The sequence below is a fragment of the Carettochelys insculpta genome, chromosome 17 (genome assembly GCF_033958435.1).
Source record: "Carettochelys insculpta isolate YL-2023 chromosome 17, ASM3395843v1, whole genome shotgun sequence".
Classification (NCBI taxonomy): domain Eukaryota; kingdom Metazoa; phylum Chordata; order Testudines; family Carettochelyidae; genus Carettochelys; species Carettochelys insculpta.
The window spans coordinates 20119385-20142665 of record NC_134153.1 but is presented as its reverse complement, the minus strand read 5'-3'; the positions used below and the strand labels follow the sequence as shown (position 1 = coordinate 20142665).

Genomic DNA, 23281 nt, shown 5'->3' with positions numbered 1-23281 from the left:
TTAGCCATAAGTAAATTTTAGTAAAGTTTTCCATAAGTGCAGTAGAGTGAAAGTAAATATAAATAAATACAGCAAATACAGTATGTTTAGAGTGTACAATACTAGTGATGTTGGTGAATTAAAAGAAACAAAAATATATGCAGAGTACTTTAATATCTAATCTAGTTTTTCTTTAGTGTTATGCATTGCTAGGTATACCACTCTATTATCCAGAATATTTGAATATCTGTCAGCCTCCTGGTCCCAGGGCTGCTGGATATGAAAAAGTTTATTGTAGTTGTAAATACAAAAGACTCCTGGGTTTTCTGCATCCTTCAGGATGTGGACCATGCAGAGGAAGATCTCTATAAAAAGTAAAAGTAATATGAGGCTATTGGTATTCACTGCCCTGTGGTTCACACAGATGATTACGAATGGTCCAGTGTTGCTGCCACAGCATTGTGTTGATAGTCAGAAATAAGTATAAAGCCAAAACTTAACTAAATCTTTTATCTTATAAATACTTTACTTAACTATGCATTATTATCAAAACAGGAAATTCCCAGCACTGATTTAGTGCACTGTTATATTGTCTGAAATGTAATCTTGCTGCTCTGCAGAGTTAAGAAATTGGCTTTAAATATGGCTCAAGCGTATAATAACAATTCCTTCTCTTTAATGGGAAAAATATAATGCCAACTCCAGAGTTTTATTGTTGTAACACTCTAGGTAATGAAGGTAACTTTGTTTTTGACTTGCATTAAGTCATTTTATTCTCTTTTCACAAAAGTTTAAAGCACATGCTTCAACTTATTACCCGTACCTCTGTGAAATCATGCAGTTTGACCTGATTCCTGAGCTCCGAGCTGTGCTACGGAAGTTCTTCCTGCGTATAGGTGTAGTATTTAAAATCTGGATACCACAGGAGCAATTACGGACAACTGGGACCCGTTTGCCTTCATGGTAGCCCCAAGTAAGACTGGCCATTGCTGCTTATTCACAAAGCTCTAGTCATGCTACATTCAAGGAATGGATTCAAGAAGAGGAACAAAAGTCATTGGTACCTCTTGGTAACCCAAGAAGGTTGTAGATCATCTGGATCAAGTTGCCATGTTTGGAAAAGTGGATTTTTGTTCTGTTCACCCTACAAAAATATAGCTGTCAGCAGTTCTGTGATTTTATTTAAGTTGTTACCTACAGAGTTAACAAAGTAGATGTAAAGTCCGTTTTTCAGTGCTAGTCATTCTTATAATTCTTTTTCTGCAGATCAGTTACTTGTTTGGTTTTGTACGTTCCAGCTTATTCTCATAAATCTGCTGGAAATGGTTCTTCAGTGGAAAGTACCCCTCTTGGAAATAGTGAATATGGTTGTATAGGCTCTTAATGTTAGCACATACGTTAATAATAAAATATATTGCAATGGCTAATGGCCTCCAAAAGATCATGCTGGATTTTTTTTCTTTGAGTGCACATGACTAGAACAGTTAGTGTGGGTTTCTTAACTTTGTTGTAGAGTGGCAGTAGATACACCATCTGGGGGGAAGGCTTTCCTCTTTCAGGCTATGTTTTAAATTGGTTCGCTACACTTTAGTAGCAGTGTTTACCTTCCAAGATCAGCTTTCATGGGGGGTTGATTTGTGTCAGGAGTACATAGTAACAAATACTTTCAAATGAACTCAGAAGAATCTAGGTGGTAGAAAGCAGTATAAGTCCATTGGCTTTATCTTTTGCCTGATCATCTAGGTGAGAGAGTAAAACTAAATAGGGTTATTTATTTGATTTTTCTTTGAAGTGCACGCTGAACAGATTAAGTAAAAATTATACTGATTTATCAACCTCTTCTCTTCTGAATTTATATTTCATAGCAAAGATGTCTATTCAAGCAGAAGTAATCTCTTCAGTATATCAGGACATATCTGGTTTTACTGCCAGTTTGTGAGTATTGGTTATTCTAATGCCTCACCTTTCAAGTTCTCTCACTATGGCTTAGGAAAATAGTCAAGCTCTCACCAGGACTACTTTAGTTAATTTTTTTTTTTTAACTTAAACACACACCTATCACAACACACCGCCAATACTTTTTTTTTGAAAGACCAGACTCCAGTGTTCTTGTTACAGTGATTTCTCTAAGGCACTTTTGGTTTTAACTGAAGTTCAACAGAACTGAACCTGTCCATAGGATTTATCTGTATTTTCAAGTGACTTTTTGAATGTCTAACTCTCTAAAGACAGCATAGGATCCATATGGAGGGGTGGGAGGAAAGTTGCCACCTTCCTTAATGTATTAAGTATGCAAGTGAAAAATGTATTATATCAAGCACTACTTGTGCTATCCATATTTGCATACAAGAACTATATAAGTGTTAACTAAATGAAATAAAACATTTGTCTTAGAACTAATCCTTTTGCTTTGTAAATAGAGATTTTTCCTGCTAATGAAGTCTGTTAATATGCCACTGGAATTATCCAAGCTTTGGATTTGACAGGAATTCCCTATTTGTGGGCTTCTTCAGAGTCAGAATGGTGCTCTTAATTTATGTTGATGTGGTTTGTTTTTGCTAGCAGTGCTCTGTGATTTACACTTAATTTTGTCTTTTTAATTTTTCTACCAAAGAAAAGTAAATTGCAGATATGGCTTTTTACTTTAAGTATACACTAGAAAAATATATACATTCTTTCATTAGAAAAGAGTATATGGCTATAATTTACCATAAATAAAGACTGAAAATAAGTAATTGCACATATACTGACCTCAAATAGAGCAAGTTGGTTATGTCCTTGATGTGGCATTGTAAAGCATAGCAGTCACTTATTCCCTGCTACTGTTTCACTTCATCAGTTACAGTAAGAAAATAAATTGAACTATTCATGTACATTTTATTTAATGTTTGAATTCATTCTCCTTTGTTAAGGAATGTGCAATGTATGACGTTAGTCCTGTCTTCTGTTAAAACATTATCTTTCAGGGTGCATGCTTTCTGTTCCTCTGAGGTAGCTTGATATCAATACAACTAAGTCTTAAAATCTGAATTATAAAAAATTGAACTTTTCCTGAAAATTTTCACAATTACATTATGGATTTTCTTGCAATATAGTTTTGAAGTGGTTTTAATGAACATGTCTATACATATATGGATACTCAAGATAATAAAATTAAAGAGACTTTATCAGTATTGGAGAGCCTTTAACACAGCCTTAGAGTTGTGTGACTATTTCCTTAGATCAGGTGTCTGCAACCTGTGGCTCTTTAAGGACTTCTTTGTGGCTCCCAACGCTACATTTACAAAGTAAAAAACACCCTTCCTGATTATTTTTGATAAAGGCAAATGTCCTATAGTAAACATATATCACATTACCAGTGTGCGCACGGTGTTCTTAAAATAGGGGTTACACAAATTATGGTTTGATGTTATTTGTTAAGGATCATCTCATATTCACATGCATTGCGGCTCCTGAATTGAGTTTTTTTACCAAACTAAAAAAGTTGCTTCTTGCTTTTGTGGTTGCAGACCCTTGCCTTAGATTGTTTCCTTTTTAAAGGAATTACCACTTAACCACTTATAGACTGCTGGTAATTGATCCTACATAACAGATGAAACATTCTAGATTTACCATCAAAACAAAAAGCAGTCAAGTAGCACTTTAAAGACTAGCAAAATGGTTTAAAAACCATTTTGCTAGTCTTTAAAGTGTTACTTGACTGCTTTTTGTTTTGATAGTGTATAGACTAGCACGGCTTCCTCTTTGTTAGATTTACCATGTAATGCATGCAGTGAGGAGAGAGTGTAGCAGCCTTGTTCCTGTCTCAGAAGTTTCTGAAAGTTTCTGCTAAATGCAAAGAGAATGGTACGTTAGTAATTGTAATATCTGACACCTTTAATTTTACACTAGTTGTTTGCTTCTCTGTACCTTTTTGGAAAGACAATAACCCATGAACATGATGATAATACTAAGGCTATGTCTACACAGCACTCTAATATCAAAATAAGATACACAGTTTGCCTGGCGCAAATTGCATATCTTATTTTGAGTTTATTTCAAAATAGGCTATCTTGGTATTGGGCGCTGTCTATATACAGCAAATGTTGAAATAATGTGCTATTTTGGAGCATCCCTAACTCCTCCTACAACAGGGAGTACAGGGATGCTAAAATAGCACACCTGTTGTTTTGAAAAATATTTTGAAATAATGGGCATATTTCAAAGATGTGGTATACTGAAATAGCTCTGCTGTATGGACATAGCCTAAGAGTGCTCAGTCAGACTCCAAGAGTAATGACTTTCTGGCTCTCATCCTGAACCAGAGCACAAACTCCCACACTGTGGAGTCTTAGTGGCTTCTGTGGGACTAGGAATGAGAAGAAGAGTTAGCATATTCTGATAAGGATCTAGGCATCCATCTGCACTACATTGTATCCAGATATTGAATTTTAAATGGTTAAGATGTTAGGCAACATATTACAGGCAGTCTTACAATTTAATGGTATTATTGTGGAGTATCTGCAAGTTTTTATGATTTTGTTACTTTTTACTTGGATCCTTTTTGAAGAGGTTGGACAGTGGGAGAGTTATGCTAATTATAATAAACCCTCAAAATTCCCTTCATCCCGGTGCTTCTAATGCTTGTTATGGTGAAAGTGGACTATTATATTGAACCTTGGTTACTTTTCTCCCTATGTGATTACGCTAAATTCTATGGCTTCTAAAATGCAGGCGTAAAATTTTAGTTCAAAACTTCTACCTAAAAATTCTGACATTATGGCAGTATGTTGATGATGATGATGATGATGAATGTTTTCAAATAATAAAAAAAAGACAATAGACAATATTCTGTCCTTGGCCTGAAGTAAATTTACAAGCTTTTGAAGATAAAGCTTGCTTAAAATGTCTTTAAACTTCATTCCATCACTTTTACAACTTCAAACATAATGCTATTTCTGTGTACAATGTATGTTTTATGTATGTAAAATGCCTAAATTGGTTACCAGTAACTTTTCTGAAAGATCACCATATTAAGTGCATTTAATAAGTTAATGAAAAGCATTCCTTGCCCGATGGATGTATACATTTTTGAGACAATAACAGAAATTATATAATATGAAAAAAACTATGTAAAGTTTTCTACATAAAAAGATTGTGTATAATACTGTTATAATCCATGCTTTAATCAGGTGGTAAATCAATAAAGTTTTAAGAAGTGAAGTGGTTTTTATGTCGTGATTAAAGCTTATGTGAAACTGTATTGTTGTATATCTGGTTTATGAGATGTAACCATTCCTGTTTTCTAACTTCTGAAAATCAAAACTTTTCTCTTTTGGTGAGTAACAAATATAAATGGTCATAGTCTAAGTTTCCTGTATGCTGTGCAGGTTCTATTTAGTGCCATGCAGGGCAGGAGCCTGTGGTAGCCGGGGGGAGGGCTGCCTCAGCTCCAGTGTTGCACTCCAAAGTGCCATGCAGGGCAGGATCCTACCATGGCTGGGCATCCTGGCCCTGGCTCAGATCCTGCCAAGGATTGGATGTTCTGACCTTTACCCGATAGAGCAGCCAAAACCCAATCCTGCCATGACAGAGTTGGCTTCACATCTCCCATGGTGTGGGGAGGAAGTGCCATTTCCTACACACCCACCTCCCACTCCCTCTGTTATGGTGCTGCTGTGAGGAGAGAGAGCAGAGTGAGTCTTGTCTTCTTGCAGTAGCCTCAGGGCTTCCTCCTTCCTCCAGTCTCTGTCCCACTACATAGCTTGTATCCCCACCCAAAGCCCTCACACCTGTGCACCCCAACCACTTGCTCCATTTCTGAGCCTGTCATTCCTGACACAAACCAGAGCCTGCACCCCCTCCCAGAGCCCTCAGAGGCTTGCACTCAACCCTCTACCCCGTGCCAGAGCCCACTACAAACCCCGTGGTTTCACTTCCTGACACATGAATTTTATGTGCATCAATATGAAAATAATGTGTCACAACTCACCTACATATTGGTGCACATACAAAAATTCATTCTGCTCAATAGTGGGAAAAGTTAGAGGGAATGCAGGTGGTCATGTACTTTTTTTAAACCACAAGTTTTCAGAAAAGGCAGACATGTAGATACATCTTGGTTACCTACATAAAGGGCTTGTCTACACTAGCTCCCTACTTCGAAGAAAGAATGGTAAGTAGGGTGTTGGGAGTTTATTAATAAAGTGCTGCGGTGCGTATGCAGCACTTCATTAAGCAAATTCCTCCCCCGTGGCTGGCTCATGTCTAGCCACAGCTCACCCACCAGTATTTCAAAGCCCCTTTATTCCTTTGAGTAGGCAACTTTGGGCTTGTCTACACTAGCTCCTTGAGGAGTAAAGGGACTTCGAAGTACCGGCGGGTGAGCCACGGCTAGACGCAAGCTGGCTGTTCGAAGTTGCCCCGGGGGGAGGGGGGGATTTGCTTAATGAAGTGCCGCATATGCACTGCAGCACTTTATTAATAAACTCCCAACACCCTACTTACCATGCTCTCTTCACAGTAGGGAGCTAGTATAGAAGAGCCCAAAGTTGCCTATGCAGTTTTGTTAACGAAAGTGATTTGTTTAAACACTAGTGTATAGTATATGTAGGAAAAATTTTGCAAACTTTAAACTGGGGACAATTTTACTGTGGGAGTTACCTAGTAGAGGCTATCTAGAAAGCACTTATAGAATTGAAAGCTATTTTTCATCTCTCTTTAAATGTGTATGTGGGGGTTACTAGCATGTAAATTCCTTATGATTCTTCTATGAACAAATGAAGTACGAGTTCTTATGTATACTTCCATGATTAGAAGAGCCCTTTTCTAGGTTACTGTTCCATAGAATACCTGTTTATTGTTCTTATTGTTTTTGGGGGCGGGGCAGAGCAAGGAAGGGAATATTCAGAACAGGTAATGTTAATGAATCAGAATGTTATGAGTTGCAGAACTATCATTTCTAACTATCATTACTACTCATCTGACTCGTAGCTTTTCAGAAGGTATGAGTGTGTGGGTATAACTAGCAGGCTCTTGTACAGCACTGTGTGCTATGTTTTTCAGTACCACTTCAATTATATCAAAACCTCTACATTAGTCTTAAATGTTTCCTATTAAGTTGATTTGCAACATATTCAAGTCAGAACAACTCATAATCTGTCCACACTGGACAAACAGTGCCTAGTTTGCACAGTCAGCTGATGTGGAACCATGAGGCTTAGTTTGATGTGATCTGCCTGAGTATCAGTTTCCTTATTAGCTATAGATTATGACCAATCTTAATTTTCTGTTGACTTATTTTGCCACCAGCTGACATTCTTTTCTGGTGAATAGTCACAGAGAGGTAGCAGTGTTAGTTGGTGTCTTCACAAGACAAAAAAGTAGTCTTGTAGCACTTTAAAGACTAACAAAATAATTTATTAGGTGATGAGCTTTCATGGGAGAGACCCTCTTCTTTTGATCTGGAAATTTCCACATCTGAAGAAATGGGTCTCTCCCACAAAAGCTCATCCCCTAATAAATTATTTTGTTGGCTTTTAAAGTGGTACATGCCTGCTTTTTTTGTTTTGTGATTCTGTTTTGCCACAACTGGAAAGTCAAGAAAAACACTCTGCCTCAAGAGAAATGAGACTTAAAGGTGTTACAGCAATCACAGGTTAGCAATTTTTGCAATTGTGGGAGTTCAGAAATAGAACAACCACTGTAGGTATATCGCCAACTACTGTGGGTCTTCATCATAAACTTTCTGCCCAGGATCATAATTATTAATGCAAATGGAAGACCATAAATATGCACACTTAACACAATGTAGTATTTTGTGCACACAGATGAATTTTTTTCAGCTAGTGCTTTCTGGAATCATTAATGGATTGGGGAAAGTGCATTTAATGACCACTTTAATTTGATGTAAATCCTCACAATGTTATGGATTAAGATAGTGCTTTCCAATGTTTCCTCTAGCAATCCTTAATACTGCTGTAAAATTACTAGTGTGGTCTATTATCCAAACTTTTATGAGTCTTAGGTGCCACCGGCCTCATTGTTCTTGCATGTACAGACTAACATGATTATGCTTCTGTGGCTCAATAGAGACACTGGATATATTGTTTATTGTAACAATCTATAACCCACTTTCCCTTCTTTTGAATGGAGGAGTTTTACAGGCTATTTCACCTTGAATGTTCCCTTGAAATGTGTTAAATAGTTAAGCTAAAAGTCTTGAAGTCCTGTTACACCTTATAGACTAGCAGCTTGAGTGGAGCATAAGCTTTTGTGGGCAAAGACCCTCTTTCTCAGATGCATGTCACAGTTACTGCATTTGAGGAAGTGGGACTTTTGCCCGCCAAATCTTATACTCCAATAAATCTGGTAGTCTATCCACATTATAGATGAACAGCTACTGCTCTAATGCTAATGTATGGGGTTTTTTTTTTTTCATTTAGTTGTGACAGTAAGTCTCCCCATTTTTAAAAAAAGCAAAACAAAAAAACCTGTTTTCTCTCAAAAGCTTGTCTCTGCTGCTAACAGATGTTGGCACAATAACAGGTATTACCTCACCTACTATACTATTCATAGGGGCAAGTTCAACAACATTGCCCCGTTGAGCACAAGGGCCAAGCTATGCTGTCAGTTGTTGGTTTTGTTTTTTTTTAACGTTTACAGATGCATCAGATAAAGTGGTTTTTTACCCCCAACCTGATGCCCAGATAAATGTTAGTCCCTTGGGTGCCACTGGACTCCTTGTTACTTTTGTGGATACAGGCTACCACAGCTGTCCCTGAGAGACTTGTAAAGCTCATGTATCAGAGTGGTACCCGACTTAGTCTGTATCTTCAAAAACGACACGAATATAATACATTATTTTGTTAAAGTGCTGCTGGGCTGCTTTTTTGTTTTGATGGTATATAGACTAGCACGGCTTTCTCTCTGTTACTATTCAACATGAGGACCTGTGGCACCTAACAGCTATTTTGGAGCATAAGCTCTCTGCCGCTGGTGATTCAATACGTGCTACAGGGAGGCATTGTTGAGGGGCTACTAATGAGACAGGTAAGTTGCCCTGGTGGGAGCAGCAGCCATGGCACGAGCGCAGGCGCGTCCCTTACCGATCTGAGGGGGCGGGGGTGACTCTGCTCGGCTGGGTGGCTTTTAGGTGAGTGGTCAGCCATTGGGCTGGAAGGGGGGGCGGAACGTAGCGATAAACTGAAAAACGTGGCCTCTGCAGGCCCCCGTACACCGCTATCCAACGCCCCGTAGACATGCACAGTTCCACAGCGGCATTGTGGGAGGAAGCTGGTGATTGGCAGACTCAAGGGCAAAGACGCCGGCGATTGGTCCACACTGGGGCTGCTCGGACTTTGCAGATTGGCTCAGCCCCGCGCGCGTATTGTCGCTCTGCGTGATGCGGTCAGTGCGTCGCCGCCGTAGTCGCCGCGCCCTCTCGCCGTGGTTTGAATGTGAAGCGGAGCCGGAGCTGTCGCAGCTGCAGCCCGCAAGGGAGCCGCTTTAGGTGAGGTCATGCTGCGCGCGCTCCTGTACGCGAGATTCGGAGGGTGGGCCCCCTTCTCTGTCTACGCTGGTGTTCCCCATTAATGCCGGAGTCGGGGTGGGCTCAAGGCCCGTGGCCCAGCGGGAGGCGTGGCCCCGCCTCCTTCGCTTGTTCTTGGGCTGAAGTAATTGGGGGGAGTCCTCTCTCATTGGTCAGTGTCGCTGTCAGTCTTTGGGGGAGCGAGTTCGTGTGAGGGGAAGGAGGGTGCTGTCTCAGTCTCTCTTCCCGGGACCCTGTGCGCGCCCCTTGGTGGTAGGTCCTGGGCGCCCAGACCCGCTGATTTAGTAGCAGCGACTCATGGTGGCGGTGCCGCCCCCTATGTCCTCTTCAGCAGACGCTCAGGAATAGTCTCCCCGCTCCTCTTGCGCGAGCTGCTCCGATCGCGCAGGGAGAGGATCAAGGAGGCCTCCTGTGTTCTCCGTTACGAGCATCTCTCTCCTCGTGCACGTGGTCTGGTTTTAGTATGATGCGATGGGTAGAGACGCGCGGCAGCTGGTTTGCACGGCAGTGTTTCGGAGGTCGCTAGGTGATAACTATCGATAACCAAGAAGCCTCTGCACGTGGGTGGGATCTTTTCAGTCTTCGCTGCAGAAGTCTGGGGTGCTGAGTCTCATTCTCTCCTCCAGTTCTCAGTACATACTGTATACTCACCGTAAAACCAAAGGGGAGAAACTCAGGCTCTCCTTTCTCCATGTAAGTTGGGTTCACTTTATAACACTGTAGGTTTGGGAAGGCACCAGCCTTAGTTCCAAAATACTTGTGTGCACTTAGTCCTTGTTCCAGTTTAACTTTATGCCTGGTTACTGGCTGCAGTTGGAAGGGAAAAGATAAGTTAAGATGTATTTGTGAAAATGAGCTAAGAGTTAGGGAAGGAGGAGGAATATTTTGATCCAATTATTGCTTTGTTTGGGCACTGTAATCAAAGCAAGTGTTTAGAAACTTAGAATGGGTAGTGGCGGTGATTGTGAAAACATAGTAGGCCTAATTGTTTTAATATGTTTGTGGATTTTCAAATTAACTCCCTTTTTTCCCTCCATATCTTTCCTGCTCATTGCAACACAAAGTGGGAACAAGAGCTCTGCTGCTAGGGTAAATGTGATTACTTGTAATTTTGAGAGAAGCATGGGATGAAGGGAATGGGCAATAACAGCTTGGAGAAAAGTACCAGAATATGAGAGAGCCAGTACTGCAGTGTTGGGTATTGACATTGTGCTCTTCCATTTATGGAAATCTACAACTGAGGTCTAGGTTGCTCCTAATATTTAGACTGGCCTCGCTGCTTCACTCAGGACTGTAAAAAATTCATGCTTCCAAAGGACGTAGTTAACTCAACTTAAACTCTGGTGTACATATGGCTAGATTAATGGAAGAATTCTTATGTCAACCTAGTTGACAGCCTTTCCAGGGGGTGGATTTACTGTATTGACATTAAAAAGATGCTCAGATGATTGGTTTTGTGGTATTTTGGTGGATCATTAGAACAGTAAACCATACCACACAGCATTGACTTTGCCCGAACTCTGTCTTGCTTCAGGTAATATACCTGCTATTATTTGTTTTCAAGGCATTGTGGCTTAGTCAGTAGATATTCAGTTTACTATGTTTTCACCAGAATTAAGGAAATAAGTATTCCTGGGAATGAAACTCATGTCTGATAAGTGATGTAACAATTTAAAGCAGAAATTCAGTGTTCCCAAAAGTTTTTGATTGTGTACCATAGAAGTGGAGTGGGGAGCGATGTGTTGTCTTTTTTTTTTTTTCTTTTGTGACCGGGTGCTTGCGAACAGGAGGGAGTTTTTGAGAGGCTCTCCTGGAGGAGGAGAAGGAAGGAGCAAACTAAAGCAACTTTGGGTAAGTGGCTGCTTGTGTTTGGGGGTTCTGGGCTTGTGTGTGTTTGTTTGTTTGGAGTTTGGAGTGCTGAGCTGAGTGTTTGTTTGAAAGGCTGTGTGCTCAGGCAGGCAGTTGGAAGCTGAGAGTCTTGATTAGGTTTGAATTGAAATTGAATTGAAACACCGTGTGCTGATTGGCTGAGCTGTAGGCAGAGGGAGGAGCTATCAGGGAGGCCGAGCACTTAAACCCGCTAGTAAGCGACCAGGTGCTTGCGACCAGGGTGAGTGCTAACAGGAGGGAGTTTTGAGAGGGGAGTTTAGAGGGGGAGCTTGGAGGGAGCCAGTGACTTCTATTGCCCTTAAACCCAAATCCTTTATAACAACCTGTATCTGAAACATTTAATTAAACCCTCATATATAATTAGAGTAGGAAATGGAGGCAGAAGCCCAGCAGCAGAGTGGGGGCTATCCTGTTTATTGTGTCGAGTGCAATATGTATGACTACCTACCCTGTGGGTGGGTGGCGTATGTGTGCACTCGATGCAAGGAGCTCCTGGCCCTCAGAGACTGAGTGCGTGCTTTGGAGGCCAGGGTGGCTGAACTGGAGGAGCTAAGGAAGGCAGAGGTGTTTGTTGATGAGACTTTCCGGGACATAGTAGGGCTGTCCCACCTCCAATCTGACAGTCCTGATGCTGTTACGGAGGATGAAAGGCTCAGGGAAGGAGAGCAGTCAATGGGAGCAGAGGGAAAACATCCCATAGTTGGGACCCTCCTTCCAGAGGGTGCTATGGTATCCTCTCGCGCCGAGGATACTTCTCCGGGGGAGGGAGTGCCAGCTGTTAGGAAGAAGCAGGTTTTAGTAGTGGGGGATTCGATCATTAGAAATATAGATAGTTGGGTTTGTGATGACCGGGAGAACCGTATGGTGACTTGCCTGCCTGGTGCGAAGGTTGCGGATCTCTCGAGGCATCTAGACGGACTTATGGGCAGTGCTGGGGAGGAGCCAGTGGTCGTGGTACTTGTTGGTACCAATGACATAGGGAAGGGTAGAAGAGATGTTCTGGAGGCCAAATTTAGGTTACTAGGAAAGAGACTGAAATCCAGAACATCTATGGTGGCATTCTCTGAAGTGCTTCCAGTTCCACGCGCAGGGCCAGATAGACAGGCAGAACTTCAGAGTCTCAATGTGTGGATGAGACGATGGTGTAGGGAAGAGGGGTTTAGATTTATTAGGAACTGAGGACACTTTTGGGGTAGGGGGAGCCTATGCAGGAATGATGGGCTCCACCTAAATCAAGGTGGATCCAGACTGCTGGCATTAAAAAGGTCATAGAGCAGTTTTTAAACTAAGAGGGGGGGGGAAAGCCGAATGGTGCGGGGGGAGCACGTGGATCGGACGGAGACTTCTCTTACACGAGGCTCCAGAGATAGGGATTCCCTAGAAGTTAGTCAGATAGGGAACGTGGGAAATAATATATGGGCAAGATCAGATGTGAAACAATCGCATATAAAAAATCCAAGGTGTCTGTGAAAGGCAGACATATAAATAGTGGTAGTTTTTTAAAGTGCTTTTACACAAATGCTAGGAGTCTGTCTAATAAGATGGGTGAACTGGAGTACCTCATATCAAAGGAGGAAGTTGACATAATAGGCATCACAGAAACATGGTGGAATGAGGACAATCAGTGGGACACTATCATACCAGGATATAAATTATATCGGAAAGACAGAACAGGTCGTGCGGGTGGCGGAGTGGTACTATATGTGAAGGATAATATAGAATCAAATGAAGCAAAAATCCTAAAGGAATCAAAATGTTCCATAGAATCATTATGGATAACAATTCATTCCTCTAATATGAATATGGCATTAGGAATATATTACCGACCACCTAACCAGGACAGTGATAGTGATGCTGAAATGTTAAGGGAGATTAAAGAGGCTATCACAATAAAAAACACAGTAATAATAGGAGATTTCAATTATCCCCATATTGATTGGGTACATGTCACCTCAGGACGGGATTCAGAGATTACATTTCTTGATCCCTTACATGACTGCTTCTTGGAGCAGCTAGTACAGGAACCCACAAGGGGAGAGTCAATTCTCAATCTAGTCCTGACTGGAACGCAGGATCTGGTCCAAGAGATAACTGTTACTGGACCGCTTGGAAATAGTGACCACAATATAATAACTTTTAATATTCCTGTGTTGGGAAGAACACCGCAACGGTCAAACACTCTGGCATTTAATTTCAAAAAGGGGACTTACACTAAAATGAGGAAGCTAGTTAAACAGAAACTAAAAGGTAGAGTAACTAAACTAAAATCCCTGGAAGCTGCATGGAAACTGTTTAAAGACACCATACTAGAGGCCCAACTTAAATGTATACCCCAAATAAAAAAACACAGTAAGAGACCTAACAAAGAACCACCATGGCTTAACAGCCATGTTAAAAAGGCAGTGAGAGAAAAAAGGGCAGCTTTTAAAAAGTGGAAGTCAAATCCTAGTGAGGAAAATAGAAAGGAACATAAACACTCCCAAATTAAGTGTCATAATGTAGTAAGAAAAGCCAAAAAAGATTTTGAGGAACAGCTATCCAAAAATTCAAAAAATTATAGTAAAATGTTTTTTAAATACATTAGAAGTAGGAAGCCCGCTAAAAAAGCAGTGGGGCCCTTGGATGATAAAGATATAAAAGGAGCAATCAAGGAAGACAGTGCCATTGCGGAGCGATTAAATGATTTCTTTGCTTCAGTCTTCACGGCTGAGGATGTTACAGAGGTTCCTAAATCTGAGCCAGCCTTTTTTGGTGACAAATCTGAGGAACTCTCCCAGATTGAAGTGACATTAGAGGTGGTTTTGGAGTTAATTGATAAGCTGAATAGTAACAAGTCTCCAGGACCAGACGGTATTCACCCAAGGGTTCTGAAGGAACTCAAATGTGAAATTGCGGAGTTATTAACAGTGGTTTGTAACCTATCCTTTAAATCCGCTTCGGTACCCAATGACTGGAAGACGGCCAATATAACACCAATATTTAAAAAAGGCTCTAGAGGAGACCCTGGCAATTATAGACCGATAAGTCTAACATCAGTACCAGGCAAATTAGTAGAAACAATAGTAAAGAATAAAATTGCAAGGCATGTAGAAGAGCATGAATTGTTGGGCAAAAGTCAGCATGGTTTCTGCAGAGGGAAGTCGTGTCCAACTAATCTATTAGAATTCTTTGAAGGGGTTAATAAACATGCGGACATGGGGCACCCAGTGGACATAATATACCTAGATTTCCAGAAAGCCTTTGACACGGTCCCACACCAAAGGCTTTTATGTAAATCAGGCGGTCATGGGATAGGAGGAAAGATCCTTTCATGGATCGGGAATTGGTTAAAAGACAGAAAACAAAGGGTTGGACTAAATGGTAAATTTTCAAAATGGAGAGGAGTAACTAGTGGTGTTCCCCAGGGGTCAGTCCTGGGACCAATCCTTTTCAACTTGTTCATCAATGATCTAGAAAATGAGGTAAGCAGTGAGGTGGCAAAGTTTGCAGATGACACCAAGTTGTTCAGGACAGTCAAACCAAAAGGGATTGTGAAGAACTACAAAAAGATCTCAGCAAACTGAGTGATTGGGCAGCAAAATGGCAAATGAAATTGAATGTGGGTAAGCGTAAGGTAATGCACATTGGAAAAAATAATCCAAATTACACGTACAACATGATGGGGTCAAATTTAGCTACGACAGATCAGGAAAGGGATCTTGGAGTTATAGTGGATAGTTCTCTGAAGACATCCACGCAGTGTGCAGCGGCAGTTAGTAAAGCAAATAGGATGTTAGGAATTTATTAAAAAAGGGATCGATAATAAGACAAAAGATATCATACTTCCCCTGTATAACACTATGGTACACCCACACCTTGAGTACTGTGTGCAGATGTGGTCTCCTCACCTCAAAAAAGATATATTGGCATTAGAAAAGGTTCAGAAAAGGGCAACTAAGATGATTAGGGGTTTGGAACGGGTCCCAGATGGGGAAAGGCTAGAGAGACTGGGACTTTTCAGTCTGGAAAAGAGGCGATTGAGGGGCGATATGATAGAGGTATATAAAATCATGAATGTTGTGGAGAAAGTGAATATAGAAAAATTATTTATCTTTTGCCATAATACAAGATCTAGGGGACACCAAATGAAATTGATGGGTAGTAGGTTCAAAACTAATAAAAGGAAATTTTTCTTCACACAGCGCACAGTCAACCTGTGGAACTCCTTGCCCGAGGAGGCTGTGAAGGCCAAGACTCTATTAGGGTTTTAAAAAGAGCTCGATAAATTTTTGCAGGTTAGGTCCATAAATGGCTATTAGCCAGGGGTAAAGTATGGTGCCCTAGCCTTCAGTACAAGGGCAGGAGATGGATGGCAGGAGATAAATCACTTGATCATTGTCTTCTGTTCTCCTTCTCTGGGGCACCTGGCATTGGCCACTGTCGGCAGACGGGATAGTGGGCTAGATGGACCTTTGGTCTGACCCAGTATGGCCATTCTTATGTTCTAATTGCTGACACTGTAATCCCTGCTTTCAGTTAATTTGTCTCGCTCCTTAATATTTGAATTATTTTAGTGTCTGTCAGCATAGACACTCGCGTTGTGAAAAAGTGCAAAAAAAATTTTGCTTTCTCAAGGTGAAGTTGTAGTCTGTTAAGGAAGATAAGTTATGTGTAGCAGTGTATAGGAAATAAAATCTGCTGGTAGTATGGCACCAAGTGTTAACAATATTTATGTGAATGGATTCATTTTTCCTTTGGTTGGTGCAGATATGGGCTCATTAATATCAGGGGATTATTTATATAGGGTAAGCAATATTTAGTCCAAAATCTGAAACGGGACAGTGAAGACACACTTCAGTTTCATTCTGTTTGAGTTTTTTCTCTTACTTTATAATAAACTCTCCAAGGAGTAAAGCCCATTCTGTCTTAGTGTGAAATTACAGAGGCTTGGAGATGGGCTTTCTTATGACCTTAGAGCAGTGTTTCCCAACCTTTTCAGTAACACGGCACACTTCAATAAGAGACAATTCCATGGGACACCCACTTTTTTTCAGCTGAATCGATTGCTCATAAACATCACATTTACTTACATTTTCTATGGTTACGGTCTTACTAGAGAGAATTGCAACATAGCAGTGCATACGACAAGCTAAAGAAGGATTAAATGCATTAATATTTCAAATACACAGTCAGTGAGCTCAGGCACATTATCACAATCTGCTCAGTGCTATTCTAGGGATGTTGAGTAAAGGAGTAACTACTGAAAGCAGGCTCGCTGCCCCAGCAGCCCATTGGAGCCAGGATATGGCATTTAAGCCATGTCTCAGATCACAGGCTCTTCCCTCTTGCCACAGCAGGGCATGGGGGTGGGCTCCCTGCTGACTTTTTGGGCTGAGAAGCAGCATTTCAGCTGCCTCCTGGAGCGAATGCAGTCTTGCAGGGTTGGCATTTCCCCTCACTGTGTCTTTGACAAGAGCCTTGCTGCTTGAGCCCAGCTGGCTCAGGATTTTCAATTCCTCCTGCCCCTCGCCCACCCCCCAACCTCTGCAAAGAGCCACAGTAAAGAAAAATTGACAAAATTTCACAGCACACTTAGACCTTGCACCACACCACTGTGCCATGGCACACTGGTTGAAAACCACTGTCCTAGTGTATGAGGTACTGAGTAACATGCAAGATGCCAAAAAGGGCTTTGAAATTCTTAACTCCTACTTTGAGATCAGAGAAGGAAAGTAGTCATCTGAATTCAAAGCTGTTTCAAACATCAGTTTCCTAGAGAGGAAATCTCTGAAAAGCAAATAAATAGGTTGAGACTGGTGGGAATAGAATTTTAATTCAGTAGCGCATGGCCAAAGTGCCTTTTATTTTCTGATTGTAACAAGGATGAAAGCAATCAATGAGATCCGGAGTATGAAATGGAGGAAACCTGTTGTAAAGATGAAAACTTGCTACTTATCCCTACTGTAAATCCCATTCACCTGGGATTGTACGAAAAGGGCACTGTTATGGTTCGTTTCTTATCACTGCAGCCATGTGTTCAAGTCTAATTATTCACAAATGATGTGAATTTGAATAGGGCAGAGTATGTCTGTATACCTATATTGTACAGCTGCTTACCAAGACCAATGTGGGGGAAGGAGATGCGGGGGTGGGGCACTTGAATGATATTGAAATGTCTTGATTCTGTTTGAGCGATATTGCCACTTGAATGATCTCAGCTAAACACAGATGAGCTGGGAAATGTGTAGGATAATGAGGGGAGAGGAAGAGTAGCAGAGCTTGGCTTGAAAGAGCTTTCCTTCATAGGGTGTGGATTTTATTCTGAAAGTTCTTTGCAGAAGAAAATGCGCTCTTAAGCAAGAGCCAGCTTTGCAGAGAACTTAAAACTGTTCTACTGGCAGTCTTCTAGGTGCTGAGGCATAACTCAGAATAGTTGTTAGCAATTGTACATAATTGAGAGAAATGTCATGCTTTCTGCTTTTTTATGTATATTTAATTTCACAAGTTTTGTTTGATTCTAATATAGGTTATAAAGGCACTTTCTGAAATTGCAGATTATATTGTAGTGTAAACCTTAAATAATTGCATGCACAACTTATTGGGCTGGTAAATAGATTGCATAGGAACCATTTTTTACTTTGATTTCTTAACCAGATATTTTTATGAACCTTTAGGTTCTGTAGTTATGGAGCTCAGTGATGCCAATTTACAGACTTTAACAGAGTACCTAAAGAAGACGCTAGATCCAGATCCTTCTATACGGCGTCCAGGTAAAATAGTTAAAAATGCATAGCTTATGGCTGAAAAGCACAGTAGCCACTCAGCTCTTCTGTCTGCCTGAACTGCCACTGAGGTTTGTTAGACACGATCTTTTTCCTACCTTTAAACTATTTTGAATTGGTTTCTAAAGTAGTTGAGTCTCTGAAGGAACCCTGCAACAGTGTACAAATAAAAGCCATCTATAACCCCTCTTTTTCCTTCTCTTCCATTTCCCTTCTTTTCATAATTTCATATTTTGTTGACTATATTAATATCATTGTTGGTGAAAAGAAGCAACACTGCTTCCAAGCATAAATAATGCTAATTAAAAATAATCCAGGATATGATGCTGGGGTTCGTTGCTTTTTAGAAATGGTGAGGATGCAATATTTCCATAATCAGCTCTGCATTAAAAGCTTTTATTTGTAATGGAAATGCTGTAGCATCACTGTTACTAAATATTTGTCAGGTTTTCTTGCATTATTATTACATTCTATTTCCATACATCTCTTCTTGAGACATTTAATGTAACGCTAGTCTAATTAACTAAGTGGTGGCTTGTTTTCTGTCAGCATTGAGAAATAAGACTTTGTGTAAAAATTGATGAATTTTTTTGTTAAATTTAGCATATTATCTTACAGCGGAGAAGTTTCTCGAATCAGTTGAAGGAAACCAGAATTACCCATTGTTGCTCTTAACACTGCTGGAGAAGTCTCAAGATAATGTCATCAAAGTCTGTGCCTCTGTAACATTCAAGAATTATATTAAAAGAAACTGGAGAATAGTAGGTATTTTGGTGACTAGATACAATAAAATGTAATGTAACATCTCTGATGTACAGCAAACTATTTTTTTGTGACCAGTAATTCTAGAAAATGTTTGCATACCCATGCTTTGAGAGATGATAGATGCATCATTCAGAAAAGTACAGATCTTGACTTATTGAGAGGATAGGAACTTACAGTATTTGGGCTCTTGATATCTGAGAGAAGATGGTCAGCTTCCTGTTAATCTCATTCCCTTGATGTGTCGTAAGAGTGGAGGTGGATAATGAAATAAAGAATATAGAATTTTTCATTCACTTATCTGTAAAATAAGACAACCGTACTGCAAGCCCAATCTAAACACAACATTTCAACTAAAAGCGATTTAAAAAAAAAAAACACTTGAGATATATCAGTACAATTTTGTATGTAGACCCTCTTTACATTAGTTTATCTTTGCTTACGTCAGGCTGTAACTAACATGCTAACTCAGTTTAAAGACTGCCCATATTTGGGCATTCTATCATTTTAGTTAGTCATGGTGATTTTCCTGAAGAGCAGATTGACTGATTGATGTGGGATATATTGAGAACTAGTTCACGATTGTTGTTGGCATACATGGAGCAGCTGCAAGTATTGGAATGCTGGTTTTGGCCCTCGGAAATGGATACTGACCGATGGGCTTGCATCATAATGCAGGCTTGAAATGAGGAGCAGTGGCTACAAAATACTCAGATATGCACTGCCATGTTCCTAACAGCCTTCCAGTGCGGGTACACATGAATGAGTTTCACTGAAAGTGGGAAAATGAGTGGTGGTCATGCTGTGGAAACTTGCAAAGCCAGTTTGTTACTGTTACTGCAAAGTCATTTTGGAATTGTAAAATCCACTGTAGGGACTCTTGTCATGGAAGTGTGCAGGGCCATTAATCATATCTTTCAACACAGGATTGTAACTCAGCAGTGTGCAAGACATTACATTCATGGATTTGCCGTGGTATGCTTTAACTGCAGTGGAGGAACAGGCAGTATGCATCTATTTGTTTTGACATTGGAGCACTTTGCCTCAGAGTACATCAAGAGAGAAGGATATTTTTCAATGGTTATGCAAGTGCTGATGGCTCATCAGGGACACTGTACTGAAATCAGTCTTGGCTGCTCAGGGAAGGTGCACAACACTAGCATCTTTAAGAACACAGGACTGTTGAGAAAGATACAAGCAGGGACTCTCTTAATTGGAAGATTACCATTGATATATGGAAATGGCAATACTGATCCTCAAGTGCTCAGCCTATCCTTTAGTCCCCTGGTTCGTGAAAATATATGCTGACCATCTTGGTCGTGCAAAGGAAAGATTGTTATTGGCTCAGCAGTAGGGGGAAGGCGGCTCAATGAATATGCTTTTGGTAGGCTGAAAGGGTGCTGGTGTGTTTATTCAAAAATTGAATCTCAGAAAGAAAAATATCCTAATGATCATAGCTGCCTATTGTGTCCTGCATAATATCTGTAAAGTAAAGAGTGAACAGTAGCTGTCCACTGAATATGAATAGCTAGACAAGAGTTGTCGAAAGAGCTCAGCGTGGAGCTATATCATTCAAGGAGACTTTGAAAGACCATTTTAACAGCAAGTTGTAGTAATATATTATGTACTGTGCTCTATTTGGGCCTGTAGTTTAGGGCTTGATATGAATTGTGTGGTGCTTGGTGTGCATCTGATAATGACACTTAGTTCACTGGTTCTATGAATTATGTTACAATGTATAGTAATGAGGGGGGAAGGGGGCATACTTTCAGTACCACAGGGCATTCTACAGCATATATTAGAACTAATAAAGATGTTTTTTCCCAAACAATACTGTCTTTTTCAGTAAATGAAAATACTTAAAACAATCTGTACGAGTTAAAACTAAGTACACTAAAACTTTAAGAGACTTTTGTGGAACAGAGCTTAAAGAAGGGTGGGGGAGGAGAAATAGTAATGTCCATTTGAGCAACCTATACACTGACCTGTTAGAGCCATGACTGTTATATTTGAAGTTGCGGCTATCCTTAACATCTCCCAGTATGATGTGGTAAGGATGTGGCCACTGATGCCACATGGAATATGGGGGTGTACTGGAGTTCCCGTGGACTTCAACAGGAGGTGAACCAGGGATTTTTTTTGAGTCATTAGGGCCAGAAGAATCCAAAGCAACTGTGTTGCCGAAAAACCAACAAACTCCAACTCCTGTGCTTTTCTCCTGTTTGATACTTTCTTTTTCCTGTCATTGATAATGTTCATCTTCCAGGTCCTCTGTTCATGGTCTGATGCAGTACTGGCTTGAAGTTTTTGCTAAAAATGTTATCCCAAGTCATTCTTTCTCCTGTGGCTCAGACATTCCACCAGTGTAGAAAGCAAACGCCCCATTGCTGCAACCGCATCAGCTATGGATATAATACAGAAAAAACATTTTGAGTATAGTCAAAGTGAGAGTTAAGGTTCAGAACCCCCTTCCACTGTTCTCTAAATGTTAAAAAAGGGATTCACTTTTCTGCTTCAGTGGGATTGTGCACCATGCCACTCACAGCTTAGCCACGGCCTCCTGAGACTGAGGGAGATGAAGGTGGCCCTGACTTACAATTCATGCAATCAAGTATGGGGCAATGGCTTTAAATACTGGCATTATTTTTTGCATAGGCACGGACTGCAATGAAGTGTCAAATAGGTCCTTGCTAATGGTTTAACCATTCATCACCCCCTGGTTGCATGTCTCCCTGTCGCCCTCATCCTTGCTGTTCGTACCAGGGATTTATGATTTGGACTCTTCAGTGGTATCCAAAAGGGAGTGTAGGGTGGTGGTGGTGGCATCCAAGTATGGCATGCAGTTCTTTGTAAAAGTACCGGGTCTGCAGCTTAGCTTTGGATCAACTATTGGCCTCCTTAGACTTCTGATATGCCTGCTAACATTTCTTCTGCTTTGATGCAGCTGATCCCAGTCATACGCCTTCTGTTTGCCCTGTGCAGTCTGTTCACAGTTCATGTTTCTATGGCTGGTCCATATCTGTATTTACACATCCTCTTCTGCCCTTTGACCCAGTAAATCCAATTCAGTCTTCTGGCTGGAGCACATCTGGAGCATGTAGCTGATCTGGTAAGATGGGCAGTTGCCCAAAACAGTGGAAAAGTGGTCATTGTGCTCAGTGAGATGGACAGTCAGGAAAAGACATTTCAGCAATGTACAGAGCTTTAGTGAGGGATTTCCCTTTTCTGTGGTGATTGGCCAGTGGAGTGACCAGAATGATGGATGTCAGTATTGTGAGACAATTGTTGGAGGACTGTTAGGATCAACATAGTCTCAGAGGGGAAGCTGTGTTAGTGTGTAGCTTCACAAATAACAAGAAGTCTTATAGCACCATACAGGCTAACAAATGTATTAGGTCTTGAGTTTTTGAGGGTAAAACCCACTTCCTCAGATGAAGTAGAAAAATAGAATCCAGGGTTTTATATAACGGGGGTGGGGAACAGGGGAGAATGAAAAGGAGAAAAGGGATTACCTGTCACTGGTAGGATCAGTTAATGAAGCAAATTGAGTAGGATGGGTCACCTGTTAATATCAAAGGTGGGGAGATTGTAATGCGTAAGATAGATATGCTCTCTGTTCAGGCCTAGGTTAAACGCATCAGATTTACAAGTGGATTCTAATTCAGACTTCTCCCTTTGTAATCTTTTGGTAAAATTCTTTCATAAAAGAATGGCTACTTTTAAATCCATTATTGAATGTCCGGGAAGACTAAAGTGTTCCTCTATAGGTTTACGTGTATTCCAGTTCCTGATGTTGGTTTTATGTCTGTACATTCTTTGGTGCAGAGACTGTCCAGTTTGTCCAATGTATGTGGCAGAAGCGCAGTGCTGGCACATGATGCCGTATATCACATTAGTGGATGTGCAGGTGCATGAGCCCCTGACAGTGTGGCCGATGTGGTTAGGTCCAGTGATGGTGCCGTATTGTAATACGTGGACATAGTTGGCACCATGGGTTGTTGCAGAGAGAGGTTCCTGGCGTAGTGGTTCTGTGGTATGGTGTGTGGCTGCTGGTGAGTGTTGGGCAGTTGCCTGTAGTAGAGGACTGATCTGTTGCTCAAGACCTGTAAGAGTGAGAGATCATGTTCCAGTATAAGGGAGCTAGTTGTCAGTGATGTGCCCTAGGTTACAACAAGTGCTGTTCTTTTTTTCTTGTTAGGCCTATCGTGAAGTAGATGACTTATGGATACTCATTTGGCTCTGTCAGTCTGTTTCTCTCCTTCCCCCAGGAGGATAATTGTTTTAAGAGTGCTTGATAAAGAGCTTGTATGTTTTTCTCTGTCCATAGGATTAGAGTAGTTATGGTCGTATCTTAGGGCTC

At 40.9% G+C, this 23281-nt stretch overlaps 2 protein-coding genes across 4 annotated transcripts in view; both read left to right on the top strand.

The window, feature by feature from the left end:
* The window catches only part of ARFGEF2 (ARF guanine nucleotide exchange factor 2), a 76135-nt gene extending 70957 nt beyond the window's left edge, over positions 1–5178 (top strand). The window contains exon 39 of the mRNA XM_075011391.1: positions 770–5178. Coding sequence (XP_074867492.1) covers positions 770–946 — 177 coding nt within the window. The 3' untranslated portion in view covers positions 947–5178. The remainder of the gene's footprint in view (positions 1–769) is intronic.
* A 4163-nt stretch (positions 5179–9341) lies between these two features.
* The window catches only part of CSE1L (chromosome segregation 1 like), a 42839-nt gene continuing 28899 nt past the window's right edge, over positions 9342–23281 (top strand). Inside the window, exons 1-3 of one of the 3 annotated variants that reach the window (XM_075011795.1) lie at positions 9342–9469; positions 18052–18147; positions 18778–18920. In XM_075011795.1, coding sequence (XP_074867896.1) covers positions 18063–18147; positions 18778–18920 — 228 coding nt within the window. In that variant the 5' untranslated portion in view covers positions 9342–9469; positions 18052–18062. Of the gene's footprint in view, positions 9470–9758; positions 10202–11340; positions 11360–18051; positions 18148–18777; positions 18921–23281 lie in introns of those variants that run through there. The other 2 variants (XM_075011796.1, XM_075011797.1) reach the window with 2 other exon arrangements.